Source organism: Oncorhynchus keta, chromosome 21 (assembly GCF_023373465.1).
Source record: "Oncorhynchus keta strain PuntledgeMale-10-30-2019 chromosome 21, Oket_V2, whole genome shotgun sequence".
NCBI lineage: Eukaryota > Metazoa > Chordata > Actinopteri > Salmoniformes > Salmonidae > Oncorhynchus > Oncorhynchus keta.
Window position 1 is genome coordinate 7,637,315 of NC_068441.1, and position 24,892 is coordinate 7,662,206.

Genomic DNA, 24,892 nt, shown 5'->3' on the forward strand with positions numbered 1-24,892 from the left:
CACACTCCTTGACTTTATGAACATTTTGCTGTGTTACAGCCTGAATTTAACATTGATTAAATGTAGACTTTGTGTCACTGATCGACAAACAGTACCCCATAAATGGAATTGAACAGATTAATAAAATATGAAGCGCTGAAATGTCTTGAGTTAATAAGTCTTTAATCCCTTTGTTATGACAAGCCTAAATAAGTTCAGGAGTAAAAATTTGCTTAACAAGTCACATAATAAGTTGCATGGACTTATTCTGTGTGCAATACACCTAGTCACTACAAAGTTACAGGTGACCTTCCTAACTCAGTTGCCGGAGAGGAAGGAAACTGCTCAGGGATTTCACCATGAGGCCAATGGTGAGTGTAAAACAGTTACATAGTTTAATGGCTGTGATAGGAGAAAACAGAGGATGGATCAACAACATTGAAGTTATTCCACAATAATAACCAGAGTGAAAAGGAAGCCTGTAAAGAATTAAAATATTCCAAAACAAATATCCTGTTTGCAACAAGTCAACAAAAATGTGGCAATGCAATTAACTTGTGGTCCTGAATACAAAGTGTTATGTTTGGGGCAAGTCCAATACAACACAAAATTGAGAACCACTCTCCATATTTTCAAGCATAGTGGCGTCTGCATCATTTTATGGGTATGCTTGAAATGGTTAAGCACTGGGGAGTTTTTCATGATAAAAAGTAAACGGAATGGAGCTAAGCACAGGTAAAATCCAAGAGAAAACCTGGTTCAGTGTGCTTTCCACCAGACACTGGGAGAGGAATTCACCTTTCTACAGGACAATAACCTAAAACACAAGGCCAAATCTACCAAGAAGACAGTGAATGTTCCTGAGTGCCGAGTTACAGTTTTGACTTAAATCTACTTGAAAATCCATGACAAGACTTGAAAATGGTTGTCGAGCAATGATTTTGAAAAGAATAATGAGTAAATGTTGTACAATCCAGGTGTGGAAAGCTCTTAGAGACTTACCCAGAAAGACTTACAGCTGTTATCACTGCCAAAGGTGCTTCTGCATAGTATTGACTCAGGGGTGTGAATACTTATGGAAACATTTCTAAAAACACGTTTTCACTTTGGCATTATGGGGTATTGTGTGTAGATGGGTGAGAGTTTGTATTTATTTGATCCATTTTGAATTCAGGCTGTAACACAACAAAATGTGGAATAAATCAAAGGATATGAATACTTTCTGAAGGCACTGTATGCTTGGCTGTGTGAGAGGTAGTCAGTGTACTCTCTGCAAGCCAGATGATTCATGTTATGTTAAATGGCCTTGTATATAATTGTTTAATGTTATTATCCCAGAACAGGCTTGGAGCCTGGAAGATACTCTAGCCACCCTCAACTCTCATTACCACAAAAAGGTTATTCTGGACATGTATGTGTGGACGGATGACCGCGACTCCCGGCGTCACATTATCTACGTAAGGACAGTGTCTTGAATACACAATGTTCGCAAATTTTCAGTGTTTTATTTGTCAATCTTCACCAATAGTGATTTGGCGATAGAAAACTGACATGTCTGTTTATATTTTACAGATTGACCAGCCAGGACTGGGAATGCCATCCAGAGATTATTACTTCAACGATGGAAACTACAAAAGGGTACTTTCATCAACAGCGTGTTTAATAACGTTATATGAATGTCATTGCAGGTCAACTTTGCAGTTATGTGTCGTATGGCTCTTTAGGTGCGAGAGGCCTACTTGCAGTTCATGGTTTCCATGGCGAGGATTGCCCGCGAGGACAGGAACTTGACCCAGGATGATGACCGTGTGGTGGAGGAAATGGTGCAGGTGCTGGATCTAGAGACAGATATAGCCAATGTGAGTGCCAACCTGCCACAATAGGGACCAGAACTGGGACAGAAATGAAAAAGAGACTTAAATGAATTAGTCTACAGCAAGAAACTAATCTAATAGAGACTCATGAAATCAACTACACTCTACTTTATGTTGTCCGCATGTTATAAACTTGATGAATATCATGATTAGATCAATATTACTGCTAAATACAGCTTGTCACCTCAAATTATAATACATCAGACATTACTGTACACCTATACTTTTTGTGCTGTCGTGTCATAGGCCACATCCCCTGCAGAGGAACGTCAGGATGTCACGATTCTCTACAATAAGATGACCCTTAGTAAACTGCAGGAGTCCTTCAATCTCAACGTAAGTGCTTCCACTCCAGTGATTTCAAGTGGATGAGACTTGAGTCGGATGGCGTTGTCTATTTATAGTACACTGTACTATATGTACAGTGCATTCTGAAAGTATTCAGACCCATTCCATTTTTTCACATTTTGTTACGTTACAGCCTTATTCTAAAATTGATTAAATTATTCCCGCATCAATCTACACACAATACCCCATAATGACAAAGCAAAAACAGGTTTTTAGAAATGTTTGCAAATTTAAAATAAAAAACAGAAATACCTTATTTACATAAGTATTCAGACCCTTTGCTATGAGAATCGAAATTGAGCTCAGGTGCATCCTGTTTCCATTGATCATCCTTGAGATGTTTCGACAACTTGATTGTAGTCAGCCTGTGGTAAATTAAATCTATTGCACATGATTTGGAAAGGCACATACATCCCACAGTCCCACAGTTGACAGTGCATGTCAGAGCAAAATCCAAGCCATGAGGCCGAAGGAATTGTCTGTAGAGCTCTGTGACCGGATTGTGTCGAGGCACAGATCTGGAGAAGAGTACCAAAGAAATTCTGCAGCATTGAAGGTCCAAGATTACAGTGGCCTCCATCATTCTTAAATGGAAGAAGTTTGGAACCACCAAAAACAATGAAGCAAACTTTAGGCACATAACCAGAACTATATAGTTATGTTAGTGCAATAAGGGTAGATGTATTGGCAATGCCTTTAGGTTTAGCTTGTAAGATCAGAAGAAGACATTTACAATGAAAATAATGGCTTTGCTTACATTACTTGATACTCTTATTTGAGTATGGGGGTTAACCAAATACCCACAAGGCATAGTCACGACAAAGACCAGCCATTCATATTAGTGACATACACTGTACCACATTCAACAAAAACAAGTGCTCTTCCTAGAGCTGTATACTTCTGACCCACTGGGAATGTGATGAAAGAAATACAATCTGAAAGAAATAATTCTCTCTGCTATTATTCTGACATTTCACATTCTTAAAATAAAGTGGTGATCCTAACTGACCTAAGACAGGGAATTTTTACTAGGATTAAATGTCAGGAATTGTAAAAAACTGAGTTTAAATGTATTTGGCTTAGGTATATGTAAACTTCCAACTTCAACTGTATGTAAATGTAATATTTCAGTTTTTTTTTATACATCTGCACAATTAAAAAAATATATATATTTGCTTCGCCATTATTGGGTATTGTGTGTAGATTTATGAGGGGGAAAAAACAATTCAGTCCATTTTAGAATAAGACTGTAGCGTAACAAATAAGTCAAGGGGTCGGAATACTTTCCCAATTCACTGTATGTATTTGTAGCTTGCAGAAGAAGGCTCAGCCTGATAGTAATAGCAGCAAATATATATTTCTGACAGGGTTTTAACTGGACAAGGTTTGTGCGTGGAGTGTTGTCCAGCGTGGCTGTGGACCTACAGCGAGAAGAGGAGGTAGTGGTCTACAGCTCTCCTTACCTGGAGAAGATGAACGACGTGCTTTCCAAACACACTGTCAGGTCAGACTCTGCCCAATGGCAGCTGTTCATGTAGAACAATGGTAGGATCATGAGAAGCTCATGGTTCAAATGTGCTTCTATCAGTATATTATCTACTGTGAATTATCACGCAAGTCATGCAGGAGGGTGGATTGTGGTCACACCATCTTGGGCTGTGTGTGTCATGTAGATACATTGCTTGAGCGATTGAGGGACATAGTTGGTGAAATATGTCCATGTTTTTCTCATCCAGAACTTTGCAGAACTACCTTACCTGGCAGCTCGTCATGGAGAGAGTCAGCAGCCTGAGTCGCCGCTTCAAAGATGCCAGGGCACACTACAGAAAGGTGAGACGGATATTTGAGCACACTTAGGAGCACACGTCGAAACAAGCACATTGAAAAGCAAATTTGTGTAAACGTGTGGCAAATTAGACTGTCTGTGTGTGTGTCAGGCACTGTACGGGACCACCGTGGAAGAGGCACGGTGGAGAGACTGTGTGCGTTACGTCCAGGGCAGCATGGAGAACGCAGTGGGGGCTCTGTATGTGCGAGAGACCTTTGCTGGTGAGAGTAAACGCATGGTGAGTCACTCCTGTTGACGAGATGCAGGCAAAACAGGGAAAATCCCTCTCCGGCATATTATATCACTGTCACTAAAGCAGTTTAGGCTGCACTTTTAACATGAGTGCCCATTTGTGTCCATGTGAGTTGTTACGGGTGTGTATATGTTGATTTATTAACTCTTTGTGTGGACAGGTCAGTGACCTCATCAGTAAGATCCAGGAAGCGTACGTGGAGACACTTGAGGAGCTGAACTGGATGGATGACCAGTCTAAGGAGAAGGCAAGAGAGAAGGTACTAACAAAGCGGTGCAAACAAACATACCATGTACCTCAGCATTTTGAAAGTGTAATTCAAAGAACTTACCAGCTGACTGTTCTACTGCTCTATGTTACAGGCCATGGCCATTAAGGAGCATATTGGCTATCCTGACCACATTCTGGAAGAGAGCAATCTGAAGCTTGACCAGGAGTATGCCCATGTATGTGTGACCTGGCCAAAGTACTGTGCTACATCTTCCAATTTGAAAGAGAAATGGATGTATAATTTGTTGTCTAGATTGTTTCTGATGATCTGGTCTCTTTCTGCAGCTGAACTTTAGTGAGGAGAACTACTTTGAGAACGTCCTTGAGAACCTGCAGGCTGAAGCACACAAGACTTTGAAGAAGCTGAGAGAGCCAGTCGACCCGGACATGTAAGATACATCCATTTAGCCTCACATACTGTAGACGCACCCCCCACTGAACACTGAGCACACATTCCCTCTCAAATGATGGGATCTTTATTCTAATTGGGGGTTTTTCTAGGTGGATCATTGGCGCTGCTGTTGTCAATGCTTTCTACTCGCCAAACAGAAACCAGATAGGTAAGATGACAACAGCCAACACAATAGCTGCAACTTTTGTCACCCATCCACAGTTAGCTATCGTCAGCCAATCATGACTTAAAGAAAAATCCCTTACTAGAAAATGAACAAGTTCTGCAAACACCATAATTATTTGATGAATTCAGAAGCATGTAGAGAATAAAAGGAAAAACATGCATCCTGTTTGCAACAAGGCATTAAAGCAATACAGCAAAACATGGCAAAGCAAATAACTTTTTTAAATGTTTGGGGCAAATCCAAAACAAATCCAATACAACACATTACTGAGTACCACTCTCCATATTTTCAAGCATAGTGGTGGCTGCATCATGTTATGGGTATGTTTGTAATCTTCAAGGACTGGGTATTTTATCAGGATAAAAAAGAAACGGAATGGAGCTATACACAGGCAAAATCCTAGAACAATGATTCAGTCTGCTTTCTTCCAGAGACTGGGAGATTAATTCACCTTTCAGCAGAACAATAACCTAAAACAACAAGCCCAAATCTACACTGGAGTTGCTAACCAAGAAGACAGTGAATGTTCCCGAGTGACCGAGTTGCAATTTCTACTTAAACCTGCTTGAAAATCTATGGCAAGACCTGAAAATGGCTGTCTAACAATGATCAAAAAACAACTTGAAAGAGCTCTTAACCAATTGTGCTATTTTGTGTGTTTTTTTCGCACTTACTATCATAACGTTGATAGTACCATCTCTTATGACTGAAAAGAGCTTCTGGATATCAGAACAGCGATTACTCACCTCGAACTGAGAAATATTTTTTCTTTAATGAGTCTGACGTTCCCGGACAAGAAGAAAGTCCTCGTCATTTGCATGAAGAAAATAAGCAGATACAGGGGGCGCAGATCAGGGTGCCTTGTGAGAATTCTTCAGGGAGTGGGTAACCCGCCGCTACCATCCATTCTATTGGCCAATGTGCAATCACTGGAGAATAAACTGGATGAGTTCAGTTCAGAGACTATCCTACCAATGGGACATTAAAAACTGTAATATCTTATGTTTCACCGAGTCGTGGCTGAATGATGACACGGATAATATACGGTTGGCTGGGTTTCCTGTGCATCGGCAGGACAGAACAGTTAGATCCGGTAAGACGAGGGGTGGGGGTGTGTCTATTTGTCAATATGTTACATATGTCTAATATTAAGGTTGTCTCGAGGTATTGCTCGCCTGAGGTAGTGTACCTTATGATAATCTGTAGACCACACTATCTACCAAGAGAGTTTCCATCTATATTTTTTGAAGCCGTCTATTTAGCACCACAAAACGACGCTGGCACTAAGGCCACACTCAACGAGCTGTATAAGGCCATAAGCAAACAAGAAAACGCTCATCCAGAAGCGACACTCCTAGTGGCCAGGGACTTTAATGCAGGGTAACTGAAATCCGGTTTACCTCATTTCACCCAGCATGTCACTTGTGCAACCAGAGGGGAAAAACTGTAGACCACCTTTACTCCACACACAGAGATGCGTACAAAGTTCTCCCTCGCCCACCATTTGGCAATTCTGACCATAATTCTATCCTCCTGATTCCTGTTTAAAAGTTAAAACTAAAGCAGGTACAAGTGACTCGCTCAATGTGGAAGTGGTCAGATGACCCGGATACCATGCTACAGGACTGTTTTGCTAGCATAAACTGGAATATGTTTCCGGGATTCATCCAATGGCATTGAGGAGTATACCACCACCTCAGTCACCGGCTTCATCAATAAGTGCATCGATAACGTCGTCCCCACAGTGATCATACGTACATATCCCAACCAGAAGCCTTGGTTTACAGCCAACATCCGCACCGAGCTAAAGACTAGAGCTGCCGCTTTCAAGGAGCGGGACACTAACCCCGAAGCTGATAAGAAATCCCGCTATGCCCTTAGACAAACCATCAAACAGGCAAAGCGTCAATACAGGACTAAGATTGAGTCCTACTACACCAGCTCTGACGTTTGACGGAAGTGGCAGGGCTTGCGAACTATTACAGACTACAAAGGGAAACCCAGCTGCGAGCTACTCAGTGACACAAGCCTATCAGACGGGCTAAATGCCTTTTATGCTCACTGCAAGGCTAGCATCACTGAAGCATGTATGAGAGCACCAGCTGTTCCAGATGACCGTGTGATCACGCTCTCCGTAGCCAATGTAAGCAAGACCTTTAAATATATCAACATTCACAAGGCTGTGGGGCCAGACAGATTACCGGGACGTGTACTCAGAGCATGTGCGGACCAAATGGCAAGTGTCTTCACTGACATTTTCAACCTCTCCCTGACCGAGTCTGTAATACCTACATGTTTCAAACATACCAACCACCATAGTCCCTGTGCCCAAGAAAGCGATGGTAACCTGCTTAAATGATTACCGCCCCATATCACTCACATCAGTAGCCATGAAGTGCTTTGAAAGGCTTGTCATGGTTCACATCAACAGCACCCACTCAAATTTGCATAACGCCCCAAGAGATCCACCAATGACGCAATCTCTATCGCACTCCATACTGCTTTACATCACCTGGACAAAAAGAACACCTATGTGAAAATGCTGTTAATTGACTACAGCTCAGCGTTCAACACCATACTGCCAACAAAGCTCATCACTAAGCTAAGGACCCTGGGACTAAATACATCCTTCTGCAACTGGATCCTGGACTTCCTGGCGGGTAGTAGTGGAGTGGGTCGAGAGTAGTGGAGTGGGTCGAGAGTTTCAAGGTCCTTGGTGTCCACATCACCAACAAACTATCATGGTCCAAACACACCAAGAAAGTCATGAAGAGGGCACGACAATGCCTATTGCCCCTCAGGAAACTAAAAAGATTTGGCATGGTTCCTCAGATCTTCAAGAAGTTCTACAGCTGCACCATTAAGAGCATCCTGACTGGTTACATCACCGGCAGCTTCTACCCCCAAGCCATAAGACTGCTGAACAATTAATGAATTGGCCACCCATACTAATGGCCACCCCTCCTATGTTTTTACACTGCTGCCAATAGCTGTTTATTATCTAAGCATAGTCACTTTACCCCTACCTTCATGTACAAATGACCTTGACAAACCTGTACCCTGCACATTGACTCGGTACCGATACCCCCTTTATATAGCCTAGTTATTGATATTTAATTGTGTTCTTTAAAAAATTAAAATAAACTATTTACAAAATATTTTCTTAAATCTATTTTCTTAAAACTGCATTGTTGGTTAAGGGCCATTTGCTATGAGACTCGAAATTGAGCTCAGGTGCATCCTGTTTCCATTGATCATCCTTGAGATGTTTCTACAACTTGATTGGAGTCCAACTGTGGTAAATTCAATTGATTGGACAAATTCAATTGATTGGACATGATTTGGAAGGGCACACACACACCTGCCTACATAAAGTACCCACAGTTGACAGTGCATGTCAGAGCAAAAACCAAACCATGAGGTCGTAGGAATTATCCGTAGAGCTCCGAGACAAGATTGTGTCGAGGCACAAATCTGGGGAAGGGTACCAAAAAACAATTCTGCAGCATTGAAGTTCCCCAGATTACATTGGCCTCCATCATTCTTTAATGGAAGAAGTTTGGAACCCCTAAGACTCTTCCTAGAGCTGGCCCGCCCGGCCAAACTGAGCAATCGGAGAAGAAGGGCCTTGGTCAGGGAGGTGACCAAGAACCCGATGATCACTCTGACAGAGCTCCAGAGTTCCTCTGTGGAGATGTGAGAACCTTCTACAAGGACAACCATCTCTGCAGCACTCCACCAATCAGGCCTTTATGGTAGAGCAGCTAGACGGAAGCCACTTTTCAGTAAAAGGCACATGACAGCCCGCTTGGAGTTTTCCAGAAGGCACCTAAAGGACTCAGACCATAATAAACAAGATTCTCTAGTCTGATGAAACCAAGATTGAACTCGTCACATCTGGAGGAAACCTCACCCTTTGGTGAAGCATAAATGTGACAACATGGGGAGTCAAAATGTCAACGTGATAACATGAATATCATACTGTTACAGCTAATTTAAGGTGTTCATGTGAAAGGACAGTATGATGCTATATCAGCTGCGGTTGGTGACCTTGCAGAGGAAGGAGGAGCGTTTTTATGAGCATGGCCTTATTTCTATTATAGCATACTAGATGACTGTCATTCATATTCCATTCACCCAGCTCAATGTAACATTGATAGGTTTAGGTTGCTACATGATACTCAAACTTGATGTTGCTTCAATATATCCACATAATTTTCTTACCTCATGATGCCATCTATTTTGTGAAGTGCACCAGTCCCTCCTGCAGCAAAGCACCAGCACAACATGATGCTGCCACCCCCGTGCTTCACGGTTGGGATGGTGTTCTTCGGCTTGCAAGCCTCCCCCTTTTTCCTCCAAACATAACGATGGTCATGATGTCCAAACAGTTCTATTTTTTTTTCATTAGACCAGAGGACATTTCTCCAAAAAGTACAATCTTTGTCCCCATGTGCAGTTGCAAACCGTAGTCTGGCTTTTTTATGGCGGTTTGGAGCAGTGGCTTCTTCCTTGCTGAGCGGCCTTTCAGGTTGTGTCGATATGGGACTTGTTTTACTGTGGATATAGATACTCTTGTACCTGTTTCCTCAAGCATCTTCACAAGGTCCTTTGCTGTTGTTCTGGGATTGATTTGCACTTTTCGCACCAAAGTATATTCATCTCTAGGAGACAGAATGTGTCTCCTTCCTGAGGGGTATGACGGCTGCGTGGTCCCATGGTGTTTATATTGCATACTATTGTTTGTACAGATGAACATGGTACCTTCAGGCTTTTGGAAATTGCTCCCAGGGATGTACCATACTTGTGGAGGTCTACAATCTTTTATCTGAGGTCTTGGCTGATTTATTTTTATTTTCCCATGATGCCAAGCACAGTGGCACTGAGTTTGAAGGTAGGCCTTGAAATACGTCCACAGGTACACCTCCAATTGACTCAAATGATGTCAATTAGCCTATCAGAAGCTTCTAAAGCCATGACATGATTTTCTGGAATTTTCCAACTGTTTAAAGGCACAGTCAACTTAGAGTATGTAAACTTCTGACCCACTGGAATTGTGATACTTTAAACAATTGTTGAAAAAATTACTTGTGTCGTGTATATATCCGACTTGCCAAAACTATAGTTTGTTAACAAGAAATTTGTGGAGTGGTTGAAAAACGAGTTTTAATGACTCCAACCTAATTGTATGTAAACCTCCGACTTCAACTGTATATTTAGTATAGTTTATTTTAAAAAAAATACTTTTTCATGTTTCACAATTTTTATGAAATTCACTGAGTAGGATAGTCCTCCCCTTTCTCCTCTGAAGAATATCCACTGTGCTGTATGCTGATTACATTAGAATCAACATCACTTGGGTCTTGAACTCACAACTTTTTGGTTGTTTGCTAACTGAAGTTCCTGCTGCGCCACCAATTCTGTAGACATAATGGAGATCGGCTATACATTTATTGCCGAAGAATACAGTTTTGCACTTTGCCTAAAGTGTTAGGAAAAATGAAGTCATTATATATGAAAACTTGGTGTTGTTTCTATAAAATGACAGTATGCTGCTGTATTCTGATTTCAATAACTTTAAAATCTTGTATAAGTTTGTAGCATGACCACAATTGGAACAGAGCCTTAAATGGGAATTAAATTTGAACTCATAACATCTCAGCAACCTCTAATGTCCTGCTTCAGTGTAGCTAAAGCGTAACATCTGTGAGCATGGAAGAGATATGGGCCAAGAAGCAAGTAAATAATTATCCAATTATCACCACCAACATAATATTAACATAAAACTAGCAGTGCTCAAGAACTTAGAGAATACATCAACTCTTTGGAGATTTGAACAATGGGAGTGCATTGATGTTTCTGCCGTGCCACTAGGTTCATTACATGGAAAATATATTAACTAAGTGTTTGATGGTTATGCCGAAGCAAGTAAAGCGCCTCATTTGACACAGTCTGTTCTGCAAATTTAGGAAGAGATTATGTCAGTAATGAGATGCACTATAAAGAGGTTATTGTGTATTTTTCAGTAAGTTAATTACAGCGTATTGCCAGAAGTTGCTGTGAATTTGTCATTTCTTACCTGGACACTACTAGTTAATAAGTTATTTTAACATTCAGAAGAACTTACTGGTAAAACATTGCTAGTAATCTACAGGACACTTGGTGCCACTCCTTGCCAGTAACCTACTTTGCCATCAAATCATCAAATCAAATCCAGCTTTATTTATACAGCACATTTCAAACATGGAATTCAGACATACTATTTAATGAAGCTGCCATCATTGATTACATTTACTTACTTTCGCTATTTGAGAGTTTTCTGTATCGTTGTCAAATGTTGGTGGGGTATATTATTCTGTTTTAATGTAACACCTGAATCACTATGATAACTATGATAAATATAAACATTTTTCTTGAGTGTATTTTTAACAAAACTGAGATATACTTTGATGTCCAACGTGTAGGAATGCAGGTGAAATCAGTTATTGACACAGACATTCTGGTGTAGCAGGATGATCAGAATGCAGTGAACCTAGAGGTTCTGAGTTCAAATCCCAGGTAAGGACATGAGGAATAATAATTGCTGTTTAAATAAACATACACACTGTAGTCAAAAATGTTAGTTAAAAGCACTGTGTGTGTATCATAACACATTTATTTTCAGGGCATCATCTGTGAAATCTCGTGAATTTTAATCCACGTGAAAGGTTATGCGATCGCGTGAAAATCCATGTGAAATTTAGTGTGAAAATCCACATCACCATGTGAATTGTTCCAAAAACACATGGTTTCGCATGATTTCACATGTGCAAAACGTGATTTTCCACATGTGAAATCATGTGGTTTTTCCATAAGGGCTGGCTCACCTCCACTCTCACCTCATTGAGAACAATGACTGGCGGTAATCCGTTCTGCTGTTGATAGTTTCAGGCTCCAGTGCACACAAACTTTGTGGCTAAAAAATATGAACTTGGCTTTTGGGGCGCCAGCAACAATGAATGTAACTCAGACAATGCTGCAATGATTAGTCAGATGTGAAGAATTTTGTTTCATTCACTTGATATAAAAGATGATGTGCATGATGTGGAAATTCTACCACGGGGCACTCAAAGTCAATCTTAAATGGAGAGGTTCCAACAAACTTGAAGTACCATAGTGAACGTCTGTCAGGAGCTCCCATGGGGCAGTGATTTAGCTTATTCATAATTAATTCATCATTAACGTTTACTTCATTCATGTGACCGACAAATACCTCACAAGGCTTCTTCTCTAAGCTGAGACCTTGAAGCTGAGAGGACTTTCATTCTCAAAACAAGGGTCTGGGCGTTCTGCCAAATTGCAGATACTGATATTGAGGGTTCGTTCAATCAGACACTTGCATGAACACAGAAATTGTTAAATAGAAAAGCACCAACATAAAATGTTCCATCACATTCCATTCTCTTATCTTGTGTGATAATAATCATTACATTTTAATGTAAGCATTTCGATTTTAGCTTTAATATCAAACTATTCTATACTCCTATTAAAGTAAGGGAAATCGACACAGAAAACACAGATCATTTCAAACCCTTCATTTTGGGTTATACATTCTTATTAGTAGGGTAATACTATCATCATAATAAAGGTTATACTTTTATTAGCAGGAGTGAATTTAGCAAGAATACACATACACAGCATGTTAAATAACACAATTTAGACAAACTAAGAAATAAAAAAACATGTTGCAGCCCATTGGGCAATTTGGGATCCCCAACTTCTAAACAGGGATTCCAACCAAGTTGCAGATGTCCACTCTGGTTGTGGGGAATTATTCTTAGCAACAGTGGCAATGTATTCGGCGAGATCAGTCATATTAGAAGAGTGATCTGAGACAAAAGCACAACATTCATCGCCAATGATTGCACAAGTGCCCCCTTAACCTGCCAAAAGATAGTCTCTCTGTTTTGCAAAGCCAATTTAAGCAATTATTTTAGCATTTCCAATTTTCTCTATTGCTCTGTCTCTAGAAGCCTCGCCTTTCCAAATCCTAATTATAACTATTGATAAATTATCCAACCCAAATTTAGAATGACAGTCCTTAGTGCTTCACGTTGGTTCTATCACTTTAATTTAAGACCCTCAACTTAGCACACAACAATACTGGCGGAATGTAAATTTACATTGACATACAGTATATTTCTCTTATTTTTCTAACATTAACGTTTCTCATCATGGACCCAATTTGTGGTAATGACAGATTGGTATCTCAATGCATTCTTAGTCTAAATTACACTCAATTTCGCAGTCTGCAGACGTCCACAATCAACCTGATACCCCAAATAAACAATTTTGGATAAGCCTAAATCAATTACGTGCACGGTTGACCCCCCTCAACCGTCCCGGCACTCATCCTTCTGCCGTTTTCTTCATGTTCTTCTTCAGATAGTGTTTCATTTTGTCCTCCTAATTGCACATGTTCAAAATGGATGGCCCTTGATAATGTCTCTCACCTGAGCCTCCACTATCCTTTACAGTCCATTATGTCTTTGTCCATTTTTCAACCAGTACACCAACAGTATGACATGAACTTATGTCGCACTCCCGAGAGAAAAGGCATGAGAGAAAAGGCAGTTGATAGCCTCAACTGGATGCTTTGTGCAGGGTGCTGGCTCAGATCAGGTCTCACGGTAGATGTGGTGAAGGACCGTACTGAACGCCATTGCTTCAGCCGGTTAGGGGGGGTTTGAGGTTCACACTGTTCTTGGTAAAATTATCCCTTCCATGCATCTAGATACCATCTGTGGTCACCTTCGCCATAACCATAACGAGAGAGAGGACAGACCAGAACAACAGTTTAGTTTAGGGCATTTCTGATTTAGGAAATCCAGATACAGTAAATCATTTATGACAATTTATTACTACTACCAATACTCTTAATACACAGTTGAAAATATTATTTCTCAAATTGGCTTATACTCCCCTATCATTTTGGCGATCTCACCGCAGAGTTACAGGGTCAGGGAGTTAGAGAGCTAAGGGAGAATCCTTAGGGAGAAATCACGACCATCCAGCAGACCCAATCTGGTGAGATTTGTTATTGAAGCAAGACAAAAACAAAGAAAACAAAACAACAACAGCAATGCAAATATATCACTCAAGGTGGAGAAAACCTCAGTCCATTTGGAGTAACTGTCAACCATTCCCACCATCTTTTTCCTTTTACTGGCAGGCATGTGAAGAAAATCTATTTGCATATTTACCAAAGGCCCAGGGGACCGGTAATTCCCCCTTTGGACATGACTCACATCGTGATTCATGTGTCCAAGAAAACAACAATACTGCCTGTTAAATCAAAAATAAACTAATTAGAATAACAAATCAAATTATAATTACAACTCTTGATAACTCCATCAGGAAATAATTTTATCCCAAAAGGTAATGGTAAAATAGACTAGAGACAGGTGTTCCTGATTCAGGGGCAGCGCTCTCTCCCTCTGTCTTTCTCAGGGTCCGAATCACACATAGGACGATTGATAAATGATTAACTTTTTCTTAATTATTAGAGGTTACATAGACCATTTAAATCTCACTCAATGTCTCTAGTCTTTCTAGTGCGGGTGATCAGGCCTCACCAGGAAGTCAGAACAGAGGTCCGAGGTCAGTCAGCCCAATTCAGTGAGTGTTTGTTTCCCTGTACCTTAGACATTATTTAAAGATATTTCAAACATTTTGTGTATCAGGCTTACATTGGGTTATTCAGATAAGATGGATTACTGGGCTGAAAAACGCCCGCAGCAAGAGCAACATCATTGATATATACAGAGAAAAGAGTCGGCCCGAGAATTGAACCCTGTGGCACCCCCATAGAGACTGCCAGAGGACCGGACAGCATGCCCTCCGATTTGACACACTGAACTCTGTCTGCAAAGTAGTTGGTGAACCAGGCAAGGCAGTCATCAGAAAAACCGAGGCTACTGAGTCTGCCGATAAGAATATGGTGATTGACAGAGTCGAAAGCCTTGCCAAGGACGGAGCTGTTGGCCGAGGTTGGAGTAGCCAGGAGGAAGGCATGGCCAGCCGTTGAGAAATGCTTGTTGAAGATTTCGATAATCATGGATTTATCGGTGGTGACCGTGTTATGGTCTATCAGTCCCCTGTAGATGGCATGGTGCTCTGTCCATAATAAGTCTCTACCTAGCAAGTTAAATGGTTGAGTAGGTGAATACAGAAAATCATTGGGTCTATTTAACAGGGTATGGGATTTATGTCAAAATGTATTACCAGGGTGGAGGAAGTCTCATAAGCATTTATAGTTTTATTGGTTAGGTTTAATTCAAGTCCCGTACAATGCTTTAACCGTATCTTTATCAAATGATCCATAAAGGGACCACTGAAGATTACTCCAAATCTTTTACACCACTTAAGCACGTTGATGTGTGGGTGTGCAAGTTGTATATTATTATTATTTCTATTGTTACTTCATCAGATTTCTAGTAACCCATTATACTCAATATTAAGTTACTTTATCTCTAGTAACCCATTATACTCAATATTAAGTTACTTTATCTCTAGTAACCCATTATACTCAATATTAAGTTACTTTATCTCTAGTAACCCATTATACTCAATATTATGTTACTTTATCTCTAGTAACCCATTATACTCAATATTATGTTACTTTATCTCTAGTAACCCATTATACTCAATATTAAGTTACTTTATCTCTAGTAACCCATTATACTCAATATTAAGTTACTTTATCTCTAGTAACCCATTATACTCAATATTAAGTTACTTTATCTCTAGTAACCCATTATACTCAATATTATGTTACTTTATCTCTAGTAACCCATTATACTCAATATTAAGTTACTTTATCTCTAGTAACCCATTATACTCAATATTAAGTTACTTTATCTCTAGTAACCCATTATACTCAATATTAAGTTACTTTATCTCTAGTAACCCATTATACTCAATATTAAGTTACTTTATCTCTAGTAACCCATTATACTCAATATTATGTTACTTTATCTCTAGTAACCCATTATACTCAATATTATGTTACTTTATCTCTAGTAACCCATTATACTCAATATTATGTTACTTTATCTCTAGTAACCCATTATACTCAATATTATGTTACTTTATCTCTAGTAACCCATTATACTCAATATTATGTTACTTTATCTCTAGTAACCCATTATACTCAATATTATGTTACTTTATCTCTAGTAACCCATTATACTCAATATTATGTTACTTTATCTCTAGTAACCCATTATACTCAATATTATGTTACTTTATCTCTAGTAACCCATTATACTCAATATTATGTTACTTTATCTCTAGTAACCCATTATACTCAATATTATGTTACTTTATCTCTAGTAACCCATTATACTCAATATTATGTTACTTTATCTCTAGTAACCCATTATACTCAATATTATGTTACTTTATCTCTAGTAACCCAGTATACTCAATATTATGTTACTTTATCTCTAGTAACCCATTATACTCAATATTATGTTACTTTATCTCTAGTAACCCATTATACTCAATATTATGTTACTTTATCTCTAGTAACCCATTATACTCAATATTATGTTACTTTTGTCTAGTAACCCATTATACTCAATATTATGTTACTTTTGTCTAGTAACCCATTATACTCAATATTATGTTACTTTATCTCTAGTAACCCATTATACTCAATATTATGTTACTTTTGTCTAGTAACCCATTACATGTGTTTTACATCACAAATTCCTCCTCTACACCAGTGTTCTATTCATACAGGGGTTTGAATATTCACTCTAGTGCTCTATTTAACAGAATATTTGGTGGGAATAGTACTTTCTCCTTTCATATCTCTACATACATAATAACGTTGTACCATCAAACTCCACTGATGAGTCATGTTATCCTCATGTATTCTAAAGGCATGTTACCCTCAGAGACATGTTATCCTTGTTACTAATGAGACGTGTAATCACGTTATCCTCTGAGATATGTTATCATGTAATCCTCGTTACTTATCGAGACATGTTATCCTCCACCTGTAGATCCAACGTGTGGTGGTGGACAATACCCTAGATAACATTACAGACTGAAAAACTCAATTCACAGAACTGGTTGGGGCATTCATTCCCCTCTTTCACACGTGAGCTAGTCCCCTGACAGCTCTCATTCACTCAGTAATTTACAGCTAAATTTCAATCTCTTATAATCCCATTTTCAATCAGTTTATTATCACATTTCAATCACTCTCAATATCCAAATTTCAATCGTAATAGTAATCATGTCAATCGATTTATTATCCAAATTTCAATCAGTTTAATAAGCCATTTCTCACAATCACACAACTTTCACATCCACATTCCCAAACACACTCTGTAATCTCCCTTATTACCCATGTGCATCTTCAACAATTCTCTTGTCATTACTTGCTATGCACCATATGTATATCCTGTACATACAGTGGAAGTCAGAAGTTTACATACTGTACACCTTAGCCAAATACATTTAAACTCCGTTTTTCACAATTCCTGACATTTAATCCGAGAAAAACTTCCCCGTTTTAGTTAGGTCAGTTAGGATCACCACTTTATTTTAAGAATGTGAATATAATACTAGAGAATTATTTATTTCAGCTTTTATTTTTGCATCACATTCCCAGTGGGTTAGAAGTATACTCAATTAGTATTTGGTAGCATTGACTTTAAATTGTTTAACTTGGGTCAAACGTCCACAGCCTTCCCACAATAAGTTGGGTGAATTTTGGCCCATTCCTACTGACAGAGCTGGTGTAACAGTCAGGTTTGTAGGCCTCCTTGCTCGCACATGCTTTTTCAGTTCTGCCCACACATTTTCTATAGGATTGAGGTCAGGGCTTTGTGATGGCCACTCCAAATCCTTGACTTTGTTGTCCTTAAGCCATTTTGCCACAACTTTGGAAGTATGCTTGGGGTCATTGTCCATTTGGAAGACCCATTTGCTGATACTGCTACCTCCGTGCTTCACGGTTGGGATTGTGTTCTTCGGCTTGCAAGCCTCCCCCTTTTTCCTCCAAACATAATGATGGTCATTATGTCCAAACAGTTATATTTTTGTTTCATCAGACCAGAGGACATTTCTCCAAAAAGTACGATCTTTGTCCCCATGTGCATTTGCAAACCATAGTCTGGCTTTTTATGGCGGTTTTGGAGCAGTGGCTTCTTCCTTGCTAAGCGGCCTTTCAGATTATGTCAATATAGGACTCATTTTACTGTGTATATATTCCTTTGTACCCGTTTCCTCCAGAATCTTCACACGGTCCTTTGCTGTTGTTCTGGGATTGATTTGCACATTTTGCACCAAAGTACGTTAATTTCTAGGAGACAGAACGCGTCTCCTTCCTGGGCGGTATGAAGGCTGCGTGGTTCCATGGTGTTTATACTTGCGTACTATTGTTTGTACAGATGAAAGTGGTAACTTCAGGTGTTTGGAAATTGCTCCCAAGGATGAACCAGACTTGTGGAGGTCTACAAAACAAATTCTGAGGTCTTGGCTGAATTCTTTTGATTTTTCCATGATGTCAAGCAAAGAGGCACTGCGTTTCAAGGTAGGCCTTGAATTACAGCCACAAGTACACCTACAATTGACTCAAATTATGTCAATTAGCCTATCAGAAGCTTCTAAAGCATTACATAATTTTGGGGAATTTTCCAAGCTGTTTGAAGGCAGTCAACTTAGTGTATGTAAACTTCTGACCCCCTGGAATTGTGATACAGTGAATTATAAGTGAAATAATGTCTGTAAACAATTGTTGGAAAAATTACTTGTGTCATGCACAAAGTAGATGTCCTAACCGACTTGCCAAAACTATAGTTTGTTAACAAGAAATTTGTGGAGTGGTTTGAAAAACAAGTTTTAATGACTCCAACCTAAGTGTATGTAAACTTCCGACTTCAACTGTAGATATTTATTATAAATGCCTGTAGACAGCTGTCAGCGAGGTTTTCCATGGTACCGTTACGTCCTCGCTCTAGTCTTCTCGTTAGACTAGTGAATAGCCTTCTCTCTATAAGAATATGAGTACCTTTTTATGCATTGCTCACCTTCATTTTATTTTGTATAATTTATTTTCTATACTGATTCATTTATAATTGACTTACTGAAATCAGTTACCATCCCTCAATTGTTCGCGGATGATACATCTCCTCCTGGGCAGCTCATAGTAAGGCTCTGGTTTGGGCGGGTCTCGTCCTCTTTTGGTCAGACAGGAATTTCCCTCATGCGTCATACAATGCCTCCCCCCCACTGGAAAGCTCGGCAGGCAGAATGAATAATCCAGTTTGTGACGTCAATATTTTGTGGAAATTCTTACACAGGGATCATAAAAGAATCATTGTTTATTATCAGCGCGCTGAAGAGGTTCCAACAAACTTGATGCACCATAGTGAACGTCTGTCAGGAGTTCTCACGGGGCAGTCATTAATTCTCTTATATAATGCAGACAAGTCATATTTGCATGATTTAGCTTATCTATAATGAATTCATCTGACCAATATTGGGTCATGCATGTGACAGATCAATACCTCACGAGGCTTCTTCTCTAAGCTGAGACCTTACCTTGAAACTGAGATACAGTGGCTAACGAAAGTATTCACCCCCTTGGCATTTTTCCTATTTTGTTGCCATACAACCTGGAATTACAATGGATAGGCCATTCCAAGACGCTGAAATGTTTCCCCTTAAACCAGTCGAGGGTTGCTTTAGCAGTATGCTTAAGGTCATTGTCCTGCTGGAAGGTGAACCTCCGTCCCGGTCTCAAATCTCTGGAAGACTGAAACAGGTTTCCCTCAAGAATTTCCCTGTATTTAGTGCAATCCATCATTCCTTCAATTCTGACCAGTTTCACAGTCCCTGCCGATGATAAACATCCCCACAGCATGATGCTGCCACCACCATGCTTCACTGTGGGGATGGTGTTCTCGGTTTGCGCCAGATGGTGTTGGGTTTGCGCCAGACATAGTGTTTTCCTTGATGGACAAAAAGCTAAATTTGAGTCTCATCTGACCAGAGTACCTTCTTCCATATACATTTACATTTAAGTCATTTAGCAGACGCTCTTATCCAGAGCGACTTACAAATTGGTGCATACACCTTATGACAACCAGTGGAACAGCCACTTGCATCTAAATCTTGTTGGGGGGGGGTGAGAAGGGGGGTGAGAAGGATTACTTACCCTTACTTACCCTATCCTAGGTATTCCTTGAAGAGGTGGGGTTTCAGGTGTCTCCGGAAGGTGGTGATTGACTCCGCTGTCCTGGCGTCGTGAGGGAGTTTGTTCCACCATTGGGGGCCAGAGCAGCGAACAGTTTTGACTGGGCTGAGCGGGAACTGTACTTCCTCAGTGGTAGGGAGGCGAGCAGGCCAGAGGTGGATGAACGCAGTGTCCTTGTTTGGGTGTAGGGCCTGATCAGAGCCTGGAGGTACTGAGGTGCCGTTCCCCTCACAGCTCCGTGGCGAGCACCATGGTCTTGTAGCGGATGCGAGCTTCAACTGGAAGCCAGTGGAGAGAGCGGAGGAGCGGGGTGACGTGAGAGAACTTGGGAAGGTTGAACACCAGACGGGCTGCGGCGTTCTGGATGAGTTGTAGGGGTTTAATGGCACAGGCAGGGAGCCCAGCCAACAGCGAGTTGCAGTAATCAAGACGGGAGATGACAAGTGCCTGGATTAGGACCTGCGCCGCTTCCTGTGTGAGGCAGGGTCGTACTCTGCGGATGTTGTAGAGCATGAACCTACAGGAACGGGACACCGCCTTGATGTTAGTTGAGAACGTCAGGGTGTTGTCCAGGATCACGCCAAGGTTCTTAGCGCTCTGGGAGGAGGACACAATGGAGTTGTCAACCGTGATGGCGAGATCATGGAACGGGCAGTCCTTCCCCGGGAGGAAGAGGAGCTCCGTCTTGCTGAGGTTCAGCTTGAGGTGGTGATCCGTCATCCACACTGATATGTCTGCCAGACATGCAGAGATGCGATTCGCCACCTGGTCATCAGAAGGGGAAAGGAGAAGATTAATTGTGTGTCGTCTGCATAGCAATGATAGGAGAGACCATGTGAGGTTATGACAGAGCCAAGTGACTTGGTGTATAGCGAGAATAAGAGAGGGCCTAGAACAGAGCCCTGGGGACACCAGTGGTGAGAGCGCGTGGTGAGGAGACAGATTCTCGCCACGCCACCTGGTAGGAGCGACCTGTCAGGTAGGACGCAATCCAAGCGTGGGCCGCGCCGGAGATGCCCAACTCGGAGAGGGTGGAGAGGAGGATCTGATGGTTCACAGTATCGAAGGCAGCCGATAGGTCTAGAAGGATGAGAGCAGAGGAGAGAGAGTTAGCTTTAGCAGTGCGGAGCGCCTCCGTGATACAGAGAAGAGCAGTCTCAGTTGAATGACTAGTCTTGAAACCTGACTGATTTGGATCAAGAAGGTCATTCTGAGAGAGATAGCGGTAGAGCTGGCCAAGGACGGCACGCTCAAGAGTTTTGGAGAGAAAAGAGAGAAGGGATACTGGTCTGTAGTTGTTGACATCGGAGGGATCGAGTGTAGGTTTTTCAGAAGGGGTGCAACTCTCGCTCTCTTGAAGACGGGAGGGACGTAGCCAGCGGTCAGGGATGAGTTGATGAGCGAGGTGAGGTAAGGGAGAAGGTCTCCGGAAATGGTCTGGAGAAGAGAGGAGGGGATAGGGTCAAGCGGGCAGGTTGTTGGGCGGCCGGCCGTCACAAGACGCGAGATTTCATCTGGAGAGAGAGGGAGAAAGAGGTCAGAGCATAGGGTAGGGCAGTGTGGGCAGAACCAGCAGTGTCGTTTGACTTAGCAAACGAGGATCGGATGTCATCGACCTTCTTTTCAAAATGGTTGACGAAGTCATCTGCAGAGAGGGAGGAGGGAGGGGGGATTCAGGAGGGAGGAGAAGGTGGCAAAGAGCTTCCTAGGGTTAGAGGCAGATGCTTGGAATTTAGAGTGGTAGAAAGTGGCTTTAGCAGCAGAGACAGAGGAGGAAAATGTAGAGAGGAGGGAGTGAAAGGATGCCAGGTCCGCAGGGAGGCGAGTTTTCCTCCATTTCCGCTCGGCTGCCCGAGCTCGGCTGCCCGGAGCCCATATGTTTGGGGAGTCTCCCAGATGCCTTTTGGCAAACACCAAAAAAAATATTTCAGAGATGGCTTTTTTCTGGCCACTCTTCCATAAAGCCCAGCTCTGTGGAGTGTACAGCTTAAAGTGGTCCTATGGACAGATACTCCAATGTCCGCTGTGGAGCTTTGCAGCTACTTCAGGGTTATCTTTGGTCTCTTTGTTGCCTCTGATTAATTCCCTCCCTGCCTGGTCTATGAGTTTTGGTGGGCGGCCCTCTCTTGGCAGGTTTGTTGGGGTGCGATATTCTTTCCATTTTTTAAATAATGGATTTAATGGTGCTCTGTGGGATGTTCAAAGTTGCAGATATTTTTTTTAAACCCAACCCTGATCTGTACTTCTCCACAACTTCATCCTTGACCTGTTTGGAGAGCTCCTTGATCTTCATGGTGTCGCTTGCTTGGTGGGGCCCCTTGCTTAGTGGTGTTGCAGACTGGGGCCTTTCAGAACAGATATATATATATATATATATATACACACACACACATGTATACATACTGAGATCATGTGACCGATCATGTGACACTTAAATAAAATCCACCTGTGTGCAATCTAACTAATTATGTGACTTCTGAAGGTAATTGGTTGCACCAGATCTTATTTAGGGGCTTCATGTCAAAGGGGGTGAATACATATGCACACACCACTTTTCCATGTTTTATTTTTATTAAACAAGTTATTTTTTAAATTTCACTTCACCAATTTGGACTATTTTGTGTATGTCCATTACATGAATTCCAAATTAAAATAAATTGAAACTACAGGTTGTAATGCAACAAAATAGGAAAAACACCAAGGGGGGTGAATACTTTTGCAAGGCACTGTATCTTTCGTTCTCAAAATAAGGGTCTGGGCGTACTGCCAAATTGCAGATACTGATCGTGAATTCAATCAGTCACTTGCATGAAAACGTTTATTAGAAAAGCACAAACATAGAACACAGAAATTGGTAAAAAGAAAAGCACCAACATTAGTTTCCATCACAACGATTATAGACGGTCTTAGTTCATTTGGCCCAATCTGTTCCTTGTACGATTCTCTCTGTCCCTTTTCCTAGTATTCCCTGCCGGTATCCTGCAACCTCCTTTCTTCAGTAAGCAGCAGCTCCAGGCCCTGAACTTTGGTGGAATAGGGATGGTTATTGGACATGAGATCACCCACGGGTTTGATGACAATGGTGAGGCAGTCCTCATATTTACAGTCACTGTCCATGTCTGTGTCCAATGTTGCAAAATCATTTTTAGTATAGAGCATTAATTCATGGGAAAATGTCAAAGAGATTGCATCACAATTAATTCCACATTATATCTTTCAAAAACAGGCCGTAATTTTGACAAGGATGGTAACATGCTTAACTGGTGGAGTAATTATTCTGCTGAGCACTTTAAGGACCAGTCACAGTGCATGGTGCAACAGTATGGCAACTTCAACTGGAAGCTTGCAGGAGGACAAAATGTGAGTTTCCCAATGTAGCAGAAGCATGGGCAAAATGTTATATGTATTTTGGTATAATGACTAAAACTAAAGATTATAGAAGATGCTAGATTTTTTTTGAAAGAACCTCGATTGAGTGTTTACCATTTAGCTGCTGTACTGCTGCTCCAGTTTCAACTGTTCTGCCTGCGGCTATGGAACCCTGACCTGTTCACCGGACGTGCTACCTGTCCCAGACCTGCTGTTTTCAACTCCCTAGAGACAGCAGGAGCGATAGAGATACTCTTAATGATCGGCTATGAAAAGCCAACTGACATTTACTCCTGAGGTGCTGACTTGCTGCACCCTCGACAACTACTGTGATTATTATTATTTGACCATGCTGGTCATTTATGGACATTTGAACATCTTGGCCATGTTCTGTTATAATCTCCACCCGGCACAGCCAGAAGAGGACTGGCCACCCCTCAGAGCCTTGTTCCTCTCAAGGTTTCTTCCTAGGTTCCGGCCTATCTAGGGAGTTTTTCCTAGCCACCGTGGTTCTACACCTGCATTGCTTGCTGTTTGGGGTTTTAGGCTGGGTTTCTGTACAACACTTTGAGATATCAGCTGATGTAAGAAGGGCTATATACATAGATTTGATTAAATTTGAGTGTGTTATATACATCCTGCTGTGATTTTGGAACTTTTTCAAATATTTTATGTACAAACACTTAAGAAAACCTAAATCAGGTGTTAAATGAGGTAAAAAGGAGACTGGATTAGGACTTTAATGACTGTCTCTGTGTTACCCCAGGTCAGTGGAATTAGTACTTTGGGGGAAAACATTGCAGACAACGGAGGAGTTCGGCAAGCTTACAAGGTGCGACACAATCATAGCACCCTGACAAAACGCATTCAACCCCCATAAAACACAATGAACCACTTCATAACAACAACAAATCTCTGACTAAATACTAATTATATTTTATATTTGTATGTTTTTCATGTTTGTTGTCAGGCCTATATGAAGTGGGTGGAGAGAGAAGGAGAAGAGCTTCGTTTACCTGGTCTGGACATGGACCACAAGCAACTTTTTTTCCTTAACTTTGCCCAAGTGAGTAAGCTCCCATTTTAATTAATTGAGTAGTCTAAAGCAGGATTCCCCTACAGGGGTGGGCAACTCCAGTC

The 24,892-nt window shown here is 41.0% G+C and overlaps 2 protein-coding genes across 6 annotated transcripts in view; one reads left to right on the plus strand and one right to left on the minus strand.

Moving 5' to 3' along the window:
* si:dkeyp-61b2.1 (tumor necrosis factor receptor superfamily member 21) overlaps positions 1–24,892 on the minus strand; it is a 264,717-nt gene that overhangs the window by 61,394 nt on the left and 178,431 nt on the right. The gene's annotated exons all lie outside the window — the stretch shown is intronic.
* Positions 1–24,892, plus strand: part of mmel1 (membrane metallo-endopeptidase-like 1) — a 39,810-nt gene that overhangs the window by 12,661 nt on the left and 2,257 nt on the right. For all 3 annotated transcript variants that reach the window (XM_035796413.1, XM_035796415.2, XM_035796414.1), the window contains exons 8-22: positions 1,318–1,436; positions 1,552–1,617; positions 1,704–1,838; positions 2,100–2,189; positions 3,569–3,705; positions 3,938–4,031; positions 4,139–4,267; positions 4,443–4,541; positions 4,645–4,728; positions 4,838–4,941; positions 5,054–5,112; positions 23,346–23,465; positions 23,610–23,743; positions 24,519–24,584; positions 24,723–24,818. In XM_035796413.1, the coding sequence (XP_035652306.1) occupies positions 1,318–1,436; positions 1,552–1,617; positions 1,704–1,838; positions 2,100–2,189; positions 3,569–3,705; positions 3,938–4,031; positions 4,139–4,267; positions 4,443–4,541; positions 4,645–4,728; positions 4,838–4,941; positions 5,054–5,112; positions 23,346–23,465; positions 23,610–23,743; positions 24,519–24,584; positions 24,723–24,818 (1,532 nt within the window). The remainder of the gene's footprint in view (positions 1–1,317; positions 1,437–1,551; positions 1,618–1,703; positions 1,839–2,099; positions 2,190–3,568; positions 3,706–3,937; positions 4,032–4,138; positions 4,268–4,442; positions 4,542–4,644; positions 4,729–4,837; positions 4,942–5,053; positions 5,113–23,345; positions 23,466–23,609; positions 23,744–24,518; positions 24,585–24,722; positions 24,819–24,892) is intronic.